At 30.0% G+C, this 24727-nt stretch overlaps 1 protein-coding gene across 1 annotated transcript in view; it reads right to left on the bottom strand.

Moving 5' to 3' along the window:
• Window positions 1-24727, bottom strand: part of LOC132942573 (leucine-rich repeat-containing G-protein coupled receptor 5) — an 87442-nt gene that overhangs the window by 30906 nt on the left and 31809 nt on the right. Inside the window, exon 3 of the mRNA XM_061011115.1 lies at window positions 1943-2014. Within this exon, the coding sequence (XP_060867098.1) occupies window positions 1943-2014 (72 nt within the window). The remainder of the gene's footprint in view (window positions 1-1942; window positions 2015-24727) is intronic.

Genomic DNA, 24727 nt, shown 5'->3' with positions numbered 1-24727 from the left:
ATGTAATTTTCTCTATTTGAAAAGAAACTAAGTAACGACTGAGAAATTGAAAAATCAAAGTATCAATTAGATTTTATTTTCAATCGATAGTTAGGACTACTTGTAAGTTTTAGACCACTGCGTCTGACCAACAAAGTGTTCACGAACATTTTTTTTATATATATAACATTGTAAAACCAATACTTTTTTTTTGTTCAAACTAAAGTATGAAATTTATTTTATACAAATTTTTAATCAATACAAAAGTTTTTAGATATGTATTGTTATAGTGTTTTCCATTAGTATACTTATGATATTAATTTTTGTTTAAGAACTGATTTTAACATAATCATTTATTTCCTCAGAAAAATCCATGTTAAAAGTTATCAACAATTGGTTTTAAACATTATCAACAAATTCTTCCTGTGTAATTTGAAACCATCCTTTGGAATGAACAATTTTATGGACGGTTAGCGATTCTTCAACCACTCAAAAAGCTTCGTACGAAACCGAATTCCCTAAATAGTCATTTAATCAACTTATACCTTTTATCAACTGTATTAGAGCAAATTCCTTTTAAGGTGAACAAAGAAGATAAAACGTCCAACCTGATAAATTTCACGGACACGATGTGACCAAAAAAACGTCAGCGTATTCACGAAAGTGACTAATATTCTATCCATTATTATAGACCATTTGTATCAGATACGACCACTTCGAAATTAATTACATATAAATATATTTGATATAATATAGGTATTATATTTTAACAATGGACATTTTTGTGAAATTCCTTAAAAAAATATTTTCCTTTAAAATATAAATGAGTAAATATATAAGAAATTTAAAACATGTTATTTATATATTATACATATTTAGTAGGTACACGTAAATAGTTCAAATATAATTTTTATTGATATTATTATTATTTTTTTTTATTCAGTTGAAAAATTTTCAACACCTGAGGTCATTATAGCCTGTCAATTTTACATTATTATTATGATTATTATTTTTAGCGTAGCTTCTGCATTACACTAGAATATTATAGTTCAAATATCTGATTATATAAATTCCCCACACAGCTAGACAGGAAACATAACATATTATATCAAGTGTGCAGGACACTTAATCAAACTTTAAATCCCTATTAAAAATTATTAAAATATTAGCATAGGGAATTTGAGATTCTGTAAGTTATTATGGTAAAAATAATAAATCGAAATTCTTCGTGGAAAATTAATTTTGAGAATTTATAAAAAAAAAACTTTGAACTTTTGAAATTCTTTTTATTCGTAGTTAGAGAAAATACTTGTCTATAATTTTTAGGTTATCAAAAAAAAAAATTTCAAACTATATTATATTAAAATTAAATAAAATAAAATAATAGTTTCAAAAAGGTTATTACTTATTACTTTTGTAGCACACATTAAGTAATTATCACAGTAATAATTAAATACATAGTTAGTGTAGTTTAAAGTCTTTATTAGTATTTTAAATACGTCGATACAACTAAAATCGTTTTGTTAACAATAACGAGTGTACCATACATGTTGGCAGTTCTTTATATTATGCTTATAATTTACTGTTTAAGGAAACTAATGACTATAATAGTAATGAGATTGTCAAAAATGACCTGGTTAAAGTATCGACTAAATAAAAATTTTCAACTGAAGTCGTATGAATCTTTTGGAGTACTCCCACAACTTTCTATACTTAAAATATAATGATAACAGAAAAAACTAACTTTAAGAAAACACATATTATATTGGTGTCTACATTATACACACTTCACACGTAACTTAATGTAATAATGAGCGTACATTCATATTATGTGTTAGAATATATTATTCTCAGGTTGGAAAATTCAAGCTGGTTCAAGATTTTTAAATGTACTATCAAATTATAAAAATAATAAACTAAATAATACAAACTAAAAGATATATATTTTTATTAAATCACTTACAGATCTTCCAATAGGGTCAGTCGGTTAAATACATGTTCATCTATCTCCGTAATGTTGTTACTGGCCACATCTCTAAAAACAAAATAATTCATATTTAAATAAGCTTCAACATTTTCAATATAAGTAGAACAAACTAAAGTTTTGTTCCCTTAAATAATTATCAACTATTTAATTGAATTTATTGATTCGGAATGGAAATTCAATTAATATCCTTAGTCAGTCCCCCAAAACTTAATGTTTCAACAAAATGCATTTTAAAATACCATTTACAGAATGAACGATAATATCATCGAACTTTTTCACATTTAAAGGCATTAATCTTCGGGTGCACGCTCACCCATTGAGTTTTCCAATTATTAACGGAATTTAATGAGTAATTTTGGGTCAATAATACAAAACTCACCCATAACAGAAAATAAATAATAATATATTTATGTTTTTACGAAAAAGTAGTACTTCTGTGCTGTTCCAATTAAATTTCCAAATGCGCAGTTTTTCTTAAAAATTCTGCTAGAATGTAGAAATTTTGTATTTATTATCTGCACTCAAATATCATTATTTTTTATCGTCCAAAGCGATTACGTATAATATAATAATTGCTATTTAAATGTTTAAGTCTTACTATTGTTATTTAATGTAAACCAAATGATACGATATTAAGTATTGTTTATATGCATCGAGAAAGAAAAATACCATTACGTAGACGTTTAAAAACACTAAAGTGGATTTTCTTACGAGAATATTTGATTTTATTTGTGTCGACTTTGTCCATGTGAATTGTAGTATTGTGTTATAATATTCGTGTGCTCTAGATGTACAAAACAATCCAAGAATAATAGAGTTCAAATAAATTCGTCATCTGGTATGTTTTAACGCGCCCGAAAAAAACTTATTGAAAAGTTACCAAACTCACACACACAAACACAATAGTCTGTCAAAGCATTTCCCCCGGGTATATGTCACGCCGAGGGGCTGGTCGGAGAGCAACGATGGGGTAGGTTTGCTGAATAAAATTTGTTGCCAGTGACACAATCCAAATATCTGGTCGAAAAAATTGAATACATTTTTCAACACATAGTTCAATAACCCTCAAAGAGACTCGACGTCAAAACTAAGTCGCCGCAGAGATGAATTATTGTGGGTTTACAATATAAAAAAAATATAAAAAGAAACGTGGCTATTAATCATCGGCGGATAATCCTCGAGCTCCAGTACTATAAAAACAACGCGTTATCATTTTCTTTATTTCCCTTCAAAACAATAAACGATAATCGACCAATTTTTATATATACGCCTGGAGCACCCGAATACGATGATAAATTCGAATCCACTAAAACCAGTCTGCCGCTGCACTGATGACCGAGAGAAAAGGGTGCAAAATGTAAAAGAAAAAAATAATAATACGAAGAAAGAAATAAATTATTGTTTGGTGGTTGGATGGTGTGAGTGGAGAGAATTGCAATTTTTCAGCTTAAGTACAAAACCTGGTTTGGGGTGAGAGTTTTGGCTTACACAAGGTTTAATGTCTCTGTTTCATTCGGTCTATGTCATTAACAACAAAAACAACAGGGCCAGCCCATTATTTGTAGCTATCAGTGTGTGAATGATTAACTGTTTCGTTGTAGTGACCTACCGTCTGAAGACAATATAATATAAACTGTTATTGAAATATTAGGCTGAAAATAGTGAAACACTCGGCGACGGTAATGGTATAAAAACATTCATAAAATATTTTTTACTCTTATTTGTATGCCTCCTATGCACATTCAACATGCACAATATTAATAATTTTCCTAATACAAAAATATTCCCAAAAAAACCAAAATTATTATTTTGTTAAGCAACTCGTGTGTGTTAGGTATACATATGCAGACAAAAATTTACACACGAAATTAATTTAATTGAAATGTAAATTATCCCTAATATCAGTAATATCTTTGAACTACCTACCTTCCGATATAATCATATCACAAAGATACGGAAGTGTAGACGCATCTCTTAGTCCATTTTTGTTTACATGTATAAATTACTTTAGGTTTCTATCTCTTTTAATATGCGGAAGGACGATAAAAACTTTCGTAATAAGGATCACAGCATAAATACTAAACGTTAAATTTCCAAAATCCACCGTGTGCTACTTTTATCTTTTTTTCGTTCGAAGAAGGAGGCATTTCTACACTTGTTTATCGGTAGTTGAACATCAATCGTGCTGACGAATCGTTTCAGGCTTAAGGGTCAAAAAAGTGATTAGACCAATATATATCCGGAAAGTCATCACTCAACAGTATATCTTATGGAATATTGAAATAGCTATTAGTTCATCCTCAGATATTTTTTAGTCCTATTCACGGGTGATAACAGTCCCTATGAACACTCAACGATGAATAATGATACACTTACACAAAATAATTATATCACCGCAATAGCAAATATCACTAATATAAAAATATAATTATTATTTAATTTTTAACTATCTTAAATCGACTGATTTTAAAAATCTACATAATTTTTCATAATAGCGATGTATATTTTTTTTTTATAGCTTCTAGTTCAATATTATATAGTATTATGTATAATTATGATCATCAAAATAACATTAATGTATCGACCAGTCTTAAAAATATTTCAACGTGTTTTAATGTCTTATTAATAAATAATTTTTAAATAATTATTCGTAATTATATTGAGTAGCATATTGTACATTTAAGTATAATATTTCAAATAATTTCATCCAGATATTTATTTTAATTTTAATTTTGGCTCTTTAACAATGAGCCTGACTGATGAAAATGTTGATAAAGTATACGCCCATTTAATTGTTGAATGTCATTAAAATAATCTGAGTCATTTGTATGGCTATAATAATCTGGTCTTAGGGCCAACTTACTGTTTAAATCTAAACATTTCTTTGGGGGGGGGGGATAGAATAACATTCTAAGTTTTTACACCATAGATAATTATTGTAAGTACGAACTACGAAAGCGACTGTATAAGGGAAAACGAGATTTGGCCTAGAATTGTGTTTGAAAAAAATCTGTTTTTTGCGTTTGACCTCATTGCAATATTCAAATATTCTCTTATTCATAAAATGAATAAATAAAATAGATTCATGAATAGGTAAAATGTGATTCTACATTGGACTATTTAATTTGTATTATTTATTTGAGATAAGCAAATATATAATAATATAAAATATTCCATAGTATTATCTTAAGCAAAGTACATATTAATATAATATATACATTATACACATAAATGATTACAAATTGTGTGTAGGTATTTTATAGCACAAAAAAAACAAAGGTATTGCTTTCAAGCAAAGTGTAGTTATCTTTTCAATGCGTTTATGAGTAAAAAAATCTAAAAATTGTTAGACAATAAAATAGATAGGTAAAGAATAAGTTCTTCTTCAAGAATACCTATGTATGATCCAACAAAATGATCGGACACATTTATCGTTCATTTTTAGCAGATAATTAAATAAGATAAAAAGCATAAAATATCACCATAATCTATGCAGAAAATTGGCCACAACAAACCGTACAACGAAATATTTTTTTTTATTTTACGCTATTAGGCGTAACCCGTTATCAGACGCCTCGTGAAATGGATTGTTTTTATTTAACGCAATAGCCGCTTTTAGGAGCGTAATCAGAGGTTTGCCGATGGTTTAAAAAAAAAAATATATAGAAAAAATTGATTTATAGATTTGATAAAAATAAATAACAAAATCGGTGACACGAAATAGGGATTGGATTCGGTATATATTCGGTATTTCGACCACGTGCGATAATGTAGTCGGCTAATTTCCGGGGCGAATTTCCCTTTCGGAATGTTCTCGTAAAGTCTGTCGGTGGCGTCGGATGCAGCTGCAGGTATTTAGGGCCCGCGTTGTAGTCGTATACCGGAAGCGTTCCGGCGCGGAGGAGGTGCAGGTGGTTGGCGTGTCAGGGGGTGGCCGCGAGGGAAACACTCGGCGGAAACCGATGACGACGATGATGGTGGCGGCGGCAACCTGCAAGTCGGACAGTGTCGAGAGTGGTAGGAAAATGAATTACGACCGCAGATAACGGAGGACTCGGGTAATAATTATTTCGTAATGAGGACCGGCGGCGGCGGAGACCATAATATAATATCGCACACGAACGACCGAGTCGACGCGCCGCGTTGTAATTGATATTTACGACGATCGGACGCGTGTATTGGCGTAGTAAATCGTTTCGCGTTTTCGGGAGAGACCGCTAATCGCCTCGCGGTTACTGTCAACATGACTGGAGGTGACTGGCAGAGGGTGGGTGTGGGCGGGGGAGAATATGTGCAGTGGCCACAGAAATCTTTTCTGCACACAAACACACGCGCGCGAGCACGCCAAAACCAAAAGTTAGTTTAACTGATAGGTAAACGGGGTGGAGGTGGGAGTTTGTGGTGTTTGTGTGTTTGTGTGTAGGAGGGGTGGGGGTCGTCCGACCACCCACACCCAGTCCGTAAGCCTTTGGAGGACAACACGACCATAAATCTGTCTCACGCAAAAGCGTTAAATCCAATTAAGGGCGTTTTCCATTAAGATTATTCGGAGAGCCAACGACCTCGCCGCAAAACCGCTGCACGAAAATATACGTATACATAGACTTTATGTAACGATAAGTGTCCGCAAACGGAGAGAAACGGTCGTCGTCGTCATCGTCGTCGTGGAATATGCGGAGGAAAGAAGAAAACCAAAAAAATAAACAAATAAATAAATAAACAAAAAAAAAAAAAAAAAACGAAAAGAATTTTATTTGTTTAATTCTACACTGTGACGCAAACGGCAGAGGCAACGTATCTCTCCGATATCTTTCTCCTTTTTCTTTTCCGTCCCCTTTTCCGTCGCCATCTCTTTCGCTCCGCGCGTCAACTCCCTTTAGTTTTCGTAGTAAATCATCCGGGCGAGTTACACTATTTTTAATTTCCGGCCAGAGGGACGACATGACACGGACACACACACAACACTCAACAACGCGCATGTGCGTACGATCACTGCACAATTTATACATAATAAAAAGGAGATAACTTCAGAGTGGTTAAACGGGCCGCAACCGTAGGGCAGTGCCGGAGATCGGGTAACACGATATTATCCAATTATTATCATCGTGTCATTGACAATACATCGATCAATGAATCAACCCACAATATTACCCACCTATGTGCTAAAGGAATTCAAACGCGCGGGAAACGAGTAGTTTTTATTTTTTATTATTTATTTTTTTAATTATAATATATTATACACAAACTATGTTTACATAGTAGGTACGTGCGGGCGCACGCGCACTCGTGTGTGTTTGGGTCGTCTGTGCTTAGGGCGGACAAAAAAAAAAAACAAGAGAAACTTCATACTATTGTCTTTTTTGTGAATTTCCGGCCCGTTGAAATATTTAAAAGGTTTATTTTTCCGTATTACCCCCACGACCCATAAACCAGCCGCTTTGGTTAAATTGCCCGGGATGTAATCTTATTCTGAGCTGGTGGGCCAGACATTTTTTCTTTTACTTTTTTTTTTCTACTTTCCGCATATATTTTACCAGTAAAGCATATTTATTTTTTTCCACGGTAAACAAACAAATTTTTTTTATTATGCTTGGCAACCACCAAAATTGTACGTGCATCCTGAACAATATCGTTATTCAGTACCTCTACCTATCATTTTTTTTTTTTACAGTTTTTGACACGCCCAGACCTCCACCCTTTTTCACAGTAACAAAAAAATTATATGTTATTATATCATAGCTTATAATATTTTTAATATATTTTTTTAATTAAAAACTTATACCTATCTATTGCATAAAAACTAAAATATTATACAATAATTAAAATTTTAAAGAACAGATGAATTACCCACAGAAAGTAGTTACAATAATCTGATTGTAATATAGTCGTCTTGCAAATAATAATATTATCATTATATAGAATATCAAGCTATGACGGATTTCCACGCTTCGTCAATATTTCTCGGTAGCATAATAAATTATTTCTCCAGACGACAGCATGATTTTAAACAGTTTTAAATTTATTTGAAATAACGACTTGTCATTTTAAAATAATACTGCAATTTATAAATCTACAGTTGTTGTACTATGTTACATATTATCAAATATTTTAAGTTTCCGAAAACATCTGTAACAACAATAAATTTCACAGCAGACGGAGTATTATATATTTATATACATTCAAACTTCTTAATACCGAAGTAAACAGAGTGGAATTCGAAAAACCATTGGTAGTCATATAACATGGCATTTGATTGTATTGTATAGGATTTGTACGAAATATTTCACTTGTAAACATTCTTTGAATTAACATGATTTTATTGACCCGCAAAAGTATCGATTTTGCACTGTTGTGCAATAAATGTAATCAAAATATAATCTCTTATGTAGAAATTAAATATAATAATAAAAGTTGCATACTGCTAGCATTATACAACCGATTAAATAAACACGTATTGTGTTAAATATAATATTTTAGTATGAAAAAAAACCTTTTATGGGATCATTTTATGAATACCATTGAAAATGAAAATCCACTAAGTATTAAAATACAATTAACCTAAATCAACTGTAATTTATTTTAAGTTACAGTGAATCGATAAACACCAAACACTCTTAAGCACACAACATTTCTATTTTCATACATTGATCCCAATTACGTCCGTACATCAAAAGAAACTATTTATTCTCGCCAAATAGTCTATTTATAATAAAAAAATACATCCGACCCATCGACTTATTTGATAAAATTGTATTATTTTTTTTTACGAGCGATTCTGTAAATAACTCTATAAGAGAAATAAGCACATAAGTCCCACATGATTATGTATAATCTGCTCGGCAATCAGATGGATTATCATATTATGTATACGTTTTTCCACATATAATACAATACACACGGAACTTGATATTTTGGAACAACTTTGTTATAAATTACGTTTTTAGGTCAACGGAGTTATATTGTCGAGATTGAACGGTAGTTATACAACAATAGTTTTTTGTTGGTTGTCTAGAAAAAATAAAATAAATACGAGAGAGTGAATAAATAACACACACACACACACACAATTCGTTTTGTACGATCTGTGACTTTACGTTTTACAACCGTTGATGCATTGTGTATGGACTTAAAATTACTCACCATTTATGAGTATATTATCATTCGTGTAGGAATTACAATATTTTTGTTGTAATAATAATAAGTCTGGTCAGCCGAATAAGGCACGGGTTGGTGTGCGTTTTTATGAATCCAAAATAATATATTATTAAATATTAATCGTAACCCATTTTACAGTAAAGAAGATATTATTATAGGTGCCTATAATAAGTAGATTATAATAATATTTTATTCCGTTTGTACTGTTAATATAGTCTATACTAATATCGATGAATAATTAATGAACAATACACAAGAAATATTACAAGTGATACAGGTAATACATTTAAATATAAATTTGTATTTATTTTTCATCTAATTGAACGTAATGTATTATATTATGGATCGCATATTTTTATTTTATTTTACCGTATAATTCATAGAATGTATCGTTGTAGAGGTAGAACGAAAGTGCTGTATACAAATAACTATAAATTCATTTAAAACGTAATTTAATGTAGGTATAAACTCATTGAAAACACCTTTAATGCACAATTTTTATTCGAAATGAGAGCAAATAATATTTATTTTTTTAGTTTTTATTGTACACAAAAATTAATTACACAGCTTTAATCGACATGAGAAATTAATTATTTTAAAAACCAATGCAGTTAAATCAGTTAGGGTACTCGTGTATAATTGTCTGCTCTACAAAAGCCAGTTTTTAATAATTGCAATGCATTTCCTGTCCAGAAAAAAAGATTAAATATTATATATAATTTTGTTTGTTAAAATAAAATTGTATAGATTATCCTGAGTAGACGTCACATACATTAATTGATAATACATAATTATCTGTTAGATTATTATAAATTAGTGGTTATAAATTATAATTAACAAACCAGCCAGGCGTAAATGACTTTTTTTTTTATCAATGATATTATTTTTGCAAATTGTTAATTAAACGTTCTCACTTACTATGTCTTTACGCTTGTAAGTCTTCATACTTAATTAAATCTCACACTATTTCCGCATACTTAGATTTTGTAATAATATTATATTTTATAGGTTGTAGGTATAGGATGGTGTTTTATGAAACTTCAACTAATACTAGTTATAATATAAAAATCCATAATATCTTCACATTTTTTTTTATCGTTTTTCGTAACCATCTTGCGCACACTTAAAATGTGCACCTATTTTAATATAATATACAATATATAATATAAAATGTATACTACCTATACGTATCGCCTTGAAACCCCAGTAAGTATCTAATTTAATGTGGTTGAATTATGTAAGTTTATTAGTTTATATCCACATCTTATATGTAATTGCAATGCATTTTTAACTAACCTATATTATAATATCAATAACAGTGATATAAAATGTGCATTCACATGTCATGAATCGACTTAATTTATTCATATCGATGATAAAATAAATTAAAGGCTATTTAAGTATTATTGTTTAATAAATGGGTAAATTACAGTCATGATGATTACTGTAATACAATTATACGCCTATCACTATTATATGATACAATAAATGTCAAACTTTACTGACAACACTGTGTACCTATTTAATGTATTGATAAAATAATTATCCACTTATACTATTATAATATATTCCCACCTATATTTATAATTTAATCGCATAATAGTTGTAGTTTTAAAAATATACAATACCAGTTTAGTTAATTTGTATATAATATTATGATGCAAACTATTTTATTATTATTTTTTTTTTTTGAAAAATGCATCGTTGAACAAAATACAATATAAATTGAAAAATGTTTAAAGAATAATACACATCATTCTACATCACTATATATTTTTAAAACAAATATGATTATAAGAAAACTTTTTGTAACAGTAACACGTTAATTACCTTGTCGCCCTCGCCCACTTTACGCTTGTTTAAAGCATACCACAACACTATGATGTAAAATTAAAATTAAGGTGAACTCTACTTGGCAACTGTAACATGAAATGCTTATTTAACCAAAAACAAATGTTCCAGTCTTAAAATAATATCATCAGTTGTAAATTGTAATGTCTAACTGAAAATTGTTTTTAAATAGTTCATAATATTATATTTTAATTTAAACATCTCAATATTTTTATTGCTCGATATATTCTTAAATATTACTGTACTGTTTTATTTATAAAACAATAATGTATAGTAATATTTTAGCTACGTTTTTCATTGGCAAGTGTTACAAAATGAATAAAAGTTATAATAATTTTTAAAATTTTAAATAATTTAGTAATTAGTAGAAGTCGTTTTTGTTCAGCCTCTACCGTAACATGAGTTATATATTATACAAAAACACATAACCGGTGACATCATGCGAAATGTTGCTATGATAAAAAAGTTTTTAACAATACACTACCGAGCTATACGCACAGCATCACTAATCTCTTTTTGCATACAATTGTTTTAATTGAACACATTGCCATAAGTTAAAATCGGGCAACCAATTTTCTTGGCACTAAAATTATCATCGGAGAAGTGGTTCTGGACAAATAGGTTAGGACGAATTATTATTTAACGAAAAACAAATATTACGAAGTCAATAAAATAAAAAATAAAAAAACGGAGACCAATGCGCACCGTATAGTCGGTGTTGGAAATTATTCACGTTTGAACTTGTACTTTAAATAATTCACGCACTGGGTATTATAATATATTGCCCTGTATTATTTGACAACATTCGAGTAAGAGGAACAAAAAAAAAAAAAAAAATGAAAACGACTAACAATTTAACGGTGGTGTGTTCGCGTCTGCCGCGGCAGTAACAACGCGTGCACGACAAAAATCGAATAATATGGAACCACGTTAATCATTATTATTCGGTTCGGTGGTATAGACAGGTCGATCGATCACACACACGAAATATGTGTGCACATAAAATAATATACATAATGCATGAGCGCATGCGCAAACATATTAAAATGGTATGCGCGTACATAAACTGTATAAGTACAAAACATAGTAATAATAATAATATAAAATTATTATAATGTACGCGCGGGCGGTCGGCACGGTCCCGAATAACGTACTGGGCGAGAACCGTAAACTGACTATTTATGCGAGCAAAACACACATGGTGTACACACAATAACAATAACAATAACAATAACGTGTAAGATAAACAACAAAAAAAAAAAAAACACACGGAGTCGCTGACTCGGGCGGTCCAGTCTGCAAAATTTGACTGCCAAATTGTTTTGTGCCTATCTATGTATACTAACCTACCTCGGTATACTTCCGCTGCGCTCACCGTAGTGACTTCATTAGGTACCCATCGACACGACACATCTGATAGTGATACAACACTAAATAGTGGCGTGACTACGATATTTTGGGGGGTCGTGGCATAAAATCACATGGGGCCACTAAAATTTTTAAAATAAACAAAAGATAACGCTGTTATAATATCGGTCATTGCGGTTCGTAATTCGTGGAATTTATTTCAAATACCAAATAATAATATCGTTTTCATATTCATTATTTTATTGTGAAATCTGTAATCTAATATAAAACATAGATTATTGTTATTTAGGTTAGGGCACTCATCAGTAAGTCGTGGTCCCGTGGCGTTTGCCCACCGTGCCCACCCTGTATTTACGCCAATGAATTATTAATGTAAGTTACATTATTTATAGCTGGTGTATAAATATTTAATTTATTATTATAATAACGACACGTCCACATTATCACATATTATAATAATATGTTAGCTTCGGATCTTATACGGATCTTATACCAGTGCTTGAATATTAATGGGGTTCACGTGGAGAACGGAGTCCACTTTGTTTTTAGAAAAGTCCCTATGACGTACCCTTATAATTATTATATCTTTATCAATAATAGACATTTAAATATTCAGGTAAGCAAATATTTTTTTACTCTTATGCTTTCCCCTTCAGATAATAATTACATAGTTGCATAATTATTTCAGGATGTTGTACACCATAGCACAGAGTACCTGGTAAACAAATCATTTTGCATTGAAGTACATTGAATTGAAATACAAAATTGCATTTTGTATATTCTGGGTTTATTTTGTATGTTTGGAGGATTGTAAGTAGATTCCATTGTTCGAAATACCTAAATTAAACCATTGTTTTTATTATGTATGCAACAACAACTGAAAAGTTATATGGAAGGATAAAATGTATTCATTTATTTAATAACCATCGAATATTTTACGGGAGTTGTGACCACTTTTCAAAAATATAGGTACCTAATACTAAGTCCTTAAAGCCCCACCCCCTACATTCCTTAATCGTTACCAGTTAGTCTGTAGATGATATTTTACGAATTCATGGCATCACAACCGTAAATAGGTACCTACCGCATTAAGGCGTCATCGCGTGTTTTGTTTTCACCCAATCAAGGCGGCAACAATATATAATAATAATAATAATAATAATAATATACGCACGACTGCTAATGTTATATATATATATTATGAGGAGAGCTGGTTGAGGAAAAAAGCTATTTTTTTATAGTTTGTAGTTTACTTTTTTCGTTGAGGGGGAGCTGTTTTCTACCGTCACACATGCGATGTGAACTAAACGTCACCTTTTCGGGGGGTGAGAATTGAGGAGGGAGAGAACGTGGTGTAGCGTAGCCAAGTCAAACGACCTATTCGCGTTTAGGAGACAACATATAGGGGTGGGCAAAAGGCAAAAGCGACAAAACGGTCTTCAGCATACCATAGTGACGACGGGATGCAACCAAAACACATTCGGGTTATTGCAGATCGATACAGACCCGCAGCGGTGGCGGTGGCCATTGTGGCACATCTGTGACGACGGCGGCGGTAGTAGTAGTAGTAGTAGTAGTAGTAGTAGTAGTAGTAGTAGCAGTTGTATTGGTAGTAGTAGTAGTATTGGTGGTAGTAGTAGTAATATTGGTAATGGTGGTGGTAGTAGTAGTGGTGGTAGTGGTGGTAATAGTAGTAGTATAGTAGTAGTATAGCACGTTATGCCGGAAGACCCTTTAAACGAGAGATAGATACGTGGGTTGAGGTAGAGAGACCCGGTCGCGAGAAAGGGATGAAGGGGATGAAGCGAGTGAGTGTGTGTGAGAGAGGAGAAGAGCGTGCGCGAAATTCGATACACACACACACACACACTATCGGCCGAAGTCTGCACTAGCTGCAGCAGTTACTCTATATGGAATTCCAAATCGATTTCGATTTGTTTCTCCTTGTTGTTATTATTATTATTATTAGAGTCTAGTTTGCGCGTTTTTCGTCTTTATTATATCAACGGTATATTTTTTTCCTATCCAGAACACACTCTGCACACACACACACACATACACACACACACCGAGTTTATTATTATGACGATATCCTATGCGGTCCCTCCGAACAACCACGTTGGAGGTGGTGTAGTGCAGGTCGGATACGATAAGTCGTCGTCGTAGCAGCAGCAGCAGCAGCAGCAGCAGTCGTACAAATCAGTTCCGATACATTTGGCCCGGTCGGGAAACGGAGCAAATTTACTGCTAATGCTCCTTTCAACGTACCTACCCCGTTCGTGAACGCGTACACAGTGGATGATATGTATGTGCTGTACATGTACATTTCGTTTGGTTTTACCCCTTTGGCGATTTTATGATCCCTCCGCCGCCGCAGCTCTGCCACCGACACCCGCCGCCGCCACCGCCGCCGCCGAATCCGAAATTCTCCCCGAAAGGTTATTGCACCCGAACACGCTCGCGCGTGCGCGCACGCGCTCTGACTGCCTGATCGGAATAGACCAGAAGGGTCCCGCCAGTACGGTAATAACTTCAACCGTATAAATTATACCAGTCGATCTGAACGCACGTAGTTAATTTGATCGCAGTGTGTAGGGATTTCGTGGACTTTGGAGATCTCCCTAAATCGGCTGTATCATACGCAGGATAAAAAAAAAAATAAGTAAAAAAGTGTGTTTTCGCCGGTCTCTCCGTTTCTATACACTATCAATACTATTCAATTTCAGATAGTCCGTACGCTACTCACCGATATTGGTAAACGGTAGTCGTCGTCATTAACGTATGATAATAATAATTATTATTATTTAACACTATATTATAATATAGCCATAAAGGTGTTGTATACACTGTACGTATATATTATACACACATAAAATGACAATAATATCCGACGACTACGTTTTATTTACGTATAAATGTCACGGTACAAGAAACTTAAATGCGAATGAACGTTCTCAAACATCTAAATAATATCCAAACGTATATTATATTAAGAATGAAATAAAGACGCATATCAAACATGCGTCTTTATTTCATGTATTATTGCTCATCGATTATTTAATAAACGACCATCATATCAACCACTATAAAATCGGAAAAATAGTTCATTTATAAAATAGTTTCATCGTATTATTATAACACACCAATATTGAAAAACATTTTGGTGACACATTTTTTAATTTTCTAGGATATAAAATAATTATAATTCTAGACTCACGAATTTTTAAATAATGCAAATTCAATTTAAAAACAAAGTTGTGACTAATATAATATAATATCATTGATAATATTGTTCATATTTCATATTTAATTAATAACTAGTAGTAATATTGCGTGTTTTATTTCCTTCGTAATAAATATGGTAAATTATCAATAATTTACACGTATGATATTATTATTAATTTTCATAAGTTTTAACATACCTATACGAAAAACCTCACAATAATTACATCAGAATTCAACCAAAGCTTGAAAGTCAAATGGGAATATCAATATTTTCGCAAGCCACACAAGAATTACATTACAATAAATGTATAACCAATGTGTATAGTTCACATTATAACTCGAATAATTGCACATAATAAAATCGCAAGACATTTAATATATCCTAATCGTAGTAAAATAAACGAAAAGTGCATTAACTTAATTATACATGCATAATACACATTATTATAATACAAATTTTGTTCTTGTAGAATATAATTGAGACATAAATATATTTTTATAGATTCGCATAAAAGAACATTATTTTTATTGTTTTATATAAATATATTATTATTTATTTGTGCAATATGCACTCAAATACTCAAAACTTGGGGGATATTATTCCCAAAGTCCCTATAGTAATAACGTATACAACGTATATACAGGGTGAACCAATATAAGTTTGACTTTATTTTTGCTTAAACGTTTTTATGGAAATAAATAACACCACGTAACCAACCCTATACCGGAGAAATTATTAACAACGTTTCTATAAAACCATAGAGTACTTTATAAAATAGCAGTACTTATAGTTATGGCGTAATCTCCACGAAAATGTATTAAAAGTCATTGTAAACAGAATACGATGGCGATATTAAATTTTCATAGTGTCAAATTTTTAATCTAAATATTTAAATAAATATAGTTTTAGTAATTATTTATCAATTCTGTTTAAATACAGGACGTACTTAACCTAAATAAATAAATCGGTAATTTTATAATAATTGAAGTATTGGAATAATTTACAATGATTGTATTGTTTATAAGTTACACAAAACACAAATATGAACGAAAAATTATCTGGAACTAGAATATAATATATAAATTATATATAAGTACCAAACTATACAAATTTGACTTAAATATTATTTATTTATTATAACTCTTCCCCCGGAAAATAACATGAATTATAATACAAGTATATTTCGTAAAATTATGAAAAATGTCTGTAAACATCTATCCATTTAAAACTTTCATTTCTCTATACTTATTTGCTTTATTACTTCCTTGGTGAAAACTTTTATAACTTTATATTTCAACGAACAAATTTTTAAAGTGAAACTGTTATTATTATTTAAATATACATTTTTTCGTGAACATCAAATTTTCTTTATGCTTATTTACTGTAATATAAATGCAATTGTGAGTGTGTGCTATGTAGTAGTATCAGCTAAATGTGCGGAAACGTAAAATTTTAGGTGTAGCCGGAGACAAGTGTTATAAATGTGTTTGCATTTTTGTAGCGAAAGTGAATAATATTATTAAACAAAGTTTTTTTTGGCACTGGAAATTGGATAAAACGGGGAAACTTCCTGCAAAGTGTTTACCCTTTACATCAGGTAAATCACGAACTACATCGAAACTAATGGGTTGTTTATTTCTCATAGGTAGGTAGATAATACGTTTTATTAATATGTTTAAATGTTTAATAAATATTGTCCCGCAAATAACATTTAAACTATTTAATAGGTAAGTGATGTGTGGTTAAAATATATCTATTTGTTTAACAGTTTGTATTTACTATATTTTAGGTATAGATTTAAGTCATTAGTGAATACTTATATATATTTATAAATATTTATTTATTTATTATGTAATAATTATATCAGTCAAATAACCGGTTCCCATATTTACGAAAAATATAACAATTTTATGGGTGTGAACATCAATAAAAAAGTGTTGTGTTCATTATATGATTGCAATTCACAGTAATGGCAGATCATAATTAACAAAAATCTATTTGATCAATAAATAATAATTGAATTTTAAAAAATATATACTACCTAGTTATATTATATTACCTACTCGCATCGCCATTATTGGTAATTATCGCTGTACATTATCTTACAGATCAGACCTTCGCGATTATTTAAAAATTGCAATACGCATAATAGGTACCTACATTTCCTAAAAACAAAAGTTATATTCAAACTTATTTTTTTGGCAAAAACGGAAATCAAACCTTTTTACTTTTTAGCTGAAATGGTCATTATTATTTTGGAAGGTATGGATATCACCCCTCAGTGGCCCTCACACTATATTATAGTCATGTATAGATCGTTTTAAAAACAATAATAGTATTCTATATAGATGAACTCAATTCAAACAGATACGATTTAAATATATCATCAATTTTTAAGGATATTTCTTATGATTATATTATTTAAGTGCATTATAGGTATTTTAGTTTTCAAACAGAAAAATTTAATATAATAATTTTTTTATAAAATGTTTTTTTTAAATTATACTTAATTTATTTTAAACTACCATAAATAACTAACTAACTAATTTATAAAAAATGTATTCAATTATAGTAAAATTAGTAGAATATTCTTGTTACATCACAATAATATTATAACATATTATTACTACCCAAGTTTTTTTTTTATCAGAGTAAATAAAAAATGTAAAGTCATTTTATATTAATATATTAGTATAATATTATTAATGATAACAACAAACTTGTCGAAAAAGAACTTTTACGTGAGAAAATAAATTGTGCACCGACGTTGTTTGGTTGTATCTAAGTATTTTACTCAAATCACGATAAAACAATTTCTTAAAGTTTCAAACATCAAACATGTACGACGACGGAAAAAAGATTATTGACATCATTGTGTGTACGAGTCTTTTTTCATTTAAAATTCCATTGGAGACTCGAATGTTTTTGACAACGCGTATCTTGACGTGGAAATAATACGATGATGAAAAATATCTCAAGTACATTATGTATGTAATTCAATCTAAGTTTCTTGGCTAAGACACTATCACGCTACGTTTAAAACAAATTTATTGTTGGTACATTTTACGATATAAATTCTGTACGCGTGTACAGTGTCCATGTATATATAATACGTATATTCTCGTATAACCAACCATTAATGAATACGTTTATAATTTACTTCACTTAAGAAAAATTATTTAATGAAAGACTAATATAATATCATACACTATATATTGTTATCAGTAACATCAAGGTAATACATACTATTACTAACATACTTGAACAGTATTTTTGTGGCCAAAATAGAAAATCGAAAAATAAGAGTGACTCAAAATAATAATATGATTGTTGATGTTGAAAAAATCTCGCAGATCTTTGAACGACAGTAATATTATACCATTCGATAAAAATTTCAGATCGATTTTCGTATGTCTCGGAAAAACCATTAGTCATTGAGAAAAAGCATATATAGGTACGCGTCTGGGACGACCAATTAAACCTTTAGCTGGTGCACTGAGCCATTTATTTCCACCATGATATAATGTACCGAGTCATAACTTGGAATCATGACATTGCTAAATGCTACATATTATACAATATCGTATTATGTATTATACACGTAGACACAGAGAACAATTTTCCTTGTCCGGTCCATTAGTCTTGTAACTATACGTAACCAGACGCATAGTAATAACAATAATATAGAAATAGCTAGGTACGACGAGACTAGCTGATCTAAAATGCACAAAGTTTTAAAACCTGGTGACATTTATACGGCCCGGTGGTTGGTCTGTCGTTTATCGGTCGTTCCGCGTGAAATACTTTCAGTGTACCCCACCAGTGGACCTTTCTTGCTACTGCCACTACCGCAGGTCATCTACTAATACCATTACTCTTATTGCTATATACTATGCCATAGCTACTGCTATTACTGCCACCATTATTGCTATACTCGACAGCGTAGTGGTGCGAGGGCAGCTGGTGGTACGGAAGAACTTTTTTCCTTCACCCGAGTAAACAAATACTGCGAACGAGTGGAAAAGGTCACGTCAACAATTAAATATAAAAAAAAAAATAAGAAAAAATAGCGTACCTAATGAAAACGGGAAAAGAAAAAGCCGTAAAAGTCCGTATATCGGTTTGTAATTTTGTTGAGGAAACTAATTCACGACAATGCACTGTGAGCTATCTTGCAGTAACAAGGATAAATAAATTCACAGACTTGTGCTTTTGTTTGCACGATAAAAGCACTGAAAGCATGAAGACAGAGGAGACACGGTATGAATGAAAAACAGCTCGTGTTCGTGAATAATTCAAATATGAGTCGTTAATCGAAGGAAAACAACATAAAAAAAAATAGAAGATAGGTACGCAGTAATAATTACTATGATATAAATGTGTTGCCTTGTTGGTGATTCAAATTCCACTCGACTTTCGATGGTTTAATATTATAACATAATATTATACAGGAGATCACCCCAATTTTTAATTTTTAATGAATTTATTAAAATTTTGGTTTTGTGATTTTTAAGTATTAAGGACTAAATTTAAAATACGTAGATTTTTTCGCATAATTTAGGTGATGCAAACTTCTCTTTTATTAAATCAACCATTTTTACTTTAAAATATGAAGCTGTTGATTTTTTTTTTTGAAAATAGTACTGTGTCTATATTTCAACGAGGTGTTCCTGAGTTATTAAAAGGATTATACTAAGGATTATAGCCCTTAAAAATTGTTTTAAAATCTATAAAATACATTATACGTGTAATTTTTAATCAAGTGCCTACTTATTATACTACGAAAATTTTTACAAAATATAAAAGATTAATATTATAATTACTGTAATTTTCAAATCATCCCCCATACCTTCCAAACATATTATTTCCAAGGACCTATTAGTACTCAAAATTAAATAATTCAATAAATAATTCCTTGTTTAAATTTCGAATTAATTGTATCAAAATTTAAAAAAAAATCATCCACTCTATAATTTACAGGATAAAAGGTAACTCTCATTTGAAAAAAAGAAGTTTGATATCAATTACAGGGCTTTCTTTAAATGGTATACAAATCTAAGTAAGTACATATTAAAAAAGTCTTTAAGGAATACTTGACTTACACAAATTCGTGAATATAATTAAAATATCAATAGGAATAAATGTGAAAGTTTAGTTGTGAGTTAAAATGTTAAATAATATTTATAAGTAACTGATCAGTAATAAATTATACGGAATAATTATGCATTAAGAGCCAATTACAGATGTATTTACGACTGTAGTTCTTAAAACTTGATTTGATTATTAAATATTTTATAGATTTAGCGTAATACACTCTTTCTATTTTAGAAAACACTATAACATTGAAAATAATTATTTTACTTCATTTTAAGTCACAAAACAACATTTTTAGAAAAAACTATATTCTTTAATATTCTTATACATTTCTAAGTTGTTTATACTTTTGAATGACACCATATATTTTTTATTTAAAATTTTACTATTTAATATTTTAGGAATATTTTCATCAATGAAATCAAATTTCGGATAAGTAGTTTTTTATTTATAAGTATTTAAAGTTTAGACGAGTGGAGTAGTGTACCAATATTTTGAGGGAATTAACTCCTATACCAAACCACTCCACTCATCTAAACCTGAAATACTTATAAGTTCTAACTTATAAACTACTCGTCCAAAATTCTATTTTTTATATATCAAAGAACTCCAAAAAAATATTCTAATTTGGAATATAATAAATGTATGACGATAAAAATAGCATAAATATATTTTATTTTACTGTTGTTTTTAACAATTAAAAATTATGTAAAAAAAATGTTAATAGTTTTTTTAAATAATGGCGGGTTTACGTTAAATAGGTCACATAACTTATTAGGTCGTAATTTTTTGAGTATACCTAACTAAAAATAAAACTATACATAAGAATGTGAGGTATATCATATTATATTTTACTGTTACAATTTAATATATTTCTTTATTAAAATAAAATATTATTAAGATTGAATTAACTGTATGCTTGATTTCACTAATTTACATAGTAATATTATGAATACTTCGTAAAACTGAAATTAAGTATAATATATTTTTATGATTTTTAAATGCATATTTTAAATCAATTATGGATAATATTATAAGAAATGCATCCATTATTTTATGACTGGAATAATTATTACTAACTTACATTATAATGCGAAAGCGTGTGCTAATAAAACGATGTCATAATAATAATTAAATCAAAACTACTTGGATTTAATTTACATTTTATATTACAGTTGATCATATTACTCTGTTCGGACTGACAGACCAATAAATAATTCGATAGTTAAAAATCTATACTCTGTACACATCTAAATCGTACATAAATAATCTTGACTAGTAACACCTCGGATAAACAACGTTAAAAGCTATTAACGAGATTAAAATAATCCTTTTAGTTCTTTAAATGTAGTTACATTTTATGTTGGTCAGAATAGTTTGTGCCAAAAACATTTCATTAAACTCGGAGTCATTATTCACCTATACAAGACCGATTCTGCTGTATTGCCGGAGTACGTTTTCGCGTAAAAGTCATAAAGTTATTTTAGAGACTCAATTTAATAGAGTTTCAAATAAGATATCTAAAAACAGGAAATCGCTTTCAGTATATTATCTTGACATAGACGATTTTGTAGGCATTTGTATTTTGTCTTATTTATATATATATTATTTATTTATTGCAATACGGCTTAGTATACCTACTTGTTATCGGCCTTTTGTCCAAATGCTTAGAACATGTACCCTATATATTATAGTGCTTAACGTTGATGAATTTTAGAAAGCCTAATTCAATTATTTATATAGGGATAAATAATGAAATACTAAAACAAAACGTTTACGTTGGAATAAATTAATTGGTGAAAACTTTCAAATGGTATTTTATATCCCTGCCAAATTTTAAGTCAAAATAACAAAGGTTATAAATGTATTTTTTTATCAGACTTTATTGTACGCACCATAATATCGCACAAACATACAAACATCGATTTTCTAGTGTTTTTGTTTATCATACTAATACAGTCATAATTTCCTGCACTCGAATTACTGAAATTAATACAGTATTAATGTATATTGTTATTTTATTAACATTAAACATTTAGCTAACACTGATAGAAAGCTTTCATAGGACAGTATCGTACTATTGTCTTGAAATCTAATAAAAAATATTGACATTGAACCCTAACAAGCTCAATTTTACAAACAAATTTTCTGGACATAGTTGACCAATGTGGTGACAGTTATCAAAATACAATATGTTACATTTAAAGGCGAATAAATAGGTAATAAAACGAGCTCAATTATTGTTTTTAATTTATTAGGACCAATTATTATTTTTTTTTGGATTCATTAATAAAATTCCATGATGCTTATCTTATAGATATTTTAATATTAATATAGGTACCTACCAAAAATGGTTTAGAAAAAATACAAGAAGGTAATTTAATTAATTGAACACGATATTTTTGTCTGCGATAGTATTAATAAATATAATTATTACGGTTAACTCATCAGACATTTGAATAACTCTCAACAACCGGAAACTCTGTTTTTCAAATTAACATTTTAGCAAGGCGGGAAAAAAAGGTCAAATAATGAATTGCTTTTTTGCGTGTCCATTTTTTAAAACTAAGGGATTTTCTGGATATGTACGTCCATTATATTTGTTTTATAATTTCAAACTAATTTTTCATTCCTATACAGACAAACCGCCGTCCCGGGGTCAAAAAACTGAAATTTCATAGAATTTAATAGTTGTAATATTTGAAAATACTTATAGAAAGTATGAATTATTTTAGCACCATATTTACGTTGTATTTACGTTATTAATACCTAATAAAACATTTTAGATTCTGAGCGAAGCAATGAATGTATTGATTTTACAATGATGTGTGTTTTTTTTTTATTTTTTTTTTTGTGTCTGTCATCACCTCTTAGGACAGTAAAAGTGCTTGGATTTTCTTCAACAGTAACTTTTATGATAGGAAAGTGAATCTAGTTGGTACTTTGGGGGGTCAAAAGTAAAAATTGATCAGCAGTTTTCAAACGCGACGTGAAAAACAAAAGAAAAATTAAGGGAAAACGGGAATTTTTACGCAAAATCTGTTTTTGAGAAAATCGATTTTGGTTTTTGGTGCAACTCTAAAACAAATGACCGTAGGTACATGAAATTTTGACTGAATATTTATATTAGCACTTTCTATACACCATGACATTTTCCAAATATTTCGACTTATTTTGAACTGTTTACGGACATTTTCAGTTTCCATTTTTTTTTAGTTTTATTTCTATAAATATCAATAAAATTTTATCTGTTGGGTAAAAAAGTTTGAAAATTTAATAGAAGGCTCCTAGGTTATTGCTTCAAAGGCAGATGAAAAAAATTAAAAATCCTTAGTCACAGTTTTTATTTATAAGTATTTAAAGTTAAGCACATCAATGTGTTATACACATTGAAATTACCAGTATACCGTGACATATTATTATAATGACCCGGGAATCAACTCGTACATAAAGTAGGTCTCGGGAATCAACTCACCTACTGCGAAATTAATATTTCTCACCATGAAATACAACCATTTTTCCAGGTCCCTTATGTCAAGTGTCCTCTTCAACAATTTTAATCAGTTCATATCTGAATTATAATATATTATATTATCTTACATATTCATTTTGTATAAAACAAAATTACAAACTTTGGAGTTAGAGTGACTTTAACTCTGAGAAAAAAGTGACATGACGAGGCTTACACTGCGTATAACACAATATCTTTTTTTTCTTTCAAATAATGTATTTAAATTTAATGTTTCATCGATATTTATCCGATCAACCAATAATAATAATGAGGAGATGCGACTGTGAGACCGTCAAATATTATTATAAATATCTGTGTGTACAATATGTGAGTTTTAATTTTTCAAAAAATGATTACCCCGTTTAATGACGCGTGGGATATTACAGGAATATGCGCGTTGGTGGCGTAAGTCGTTAATAATAATAATATAATAACCGTCGAAATTTTAGAAGATTTGCTCGACACGTATACACGACGGAGGAGCGAGGATTTAATATTACACGCGTCTGGCAATGCAGCTTTTGATATAATATCATATTTTTCGAGCAACGGCGGC

Source organism: Metopolophium dirhodum, chromosome 4 (genome assembly GCF_019925205.1).
Source record: "Metopolophium dirhodum isolate CAU chromosome 4, ASM1992520v1, whole genome shotgun sequence".
Taxonomy (NCBI): Eukaryota; Metazoa; Arthropoda; class Insecta; order Hemiptera; family Aphididae; genus Metopolophium; species Metopolophium dirhodum.
This window is presented reverse-complemented; position numbering and strand designations above follow the sequence as displayed.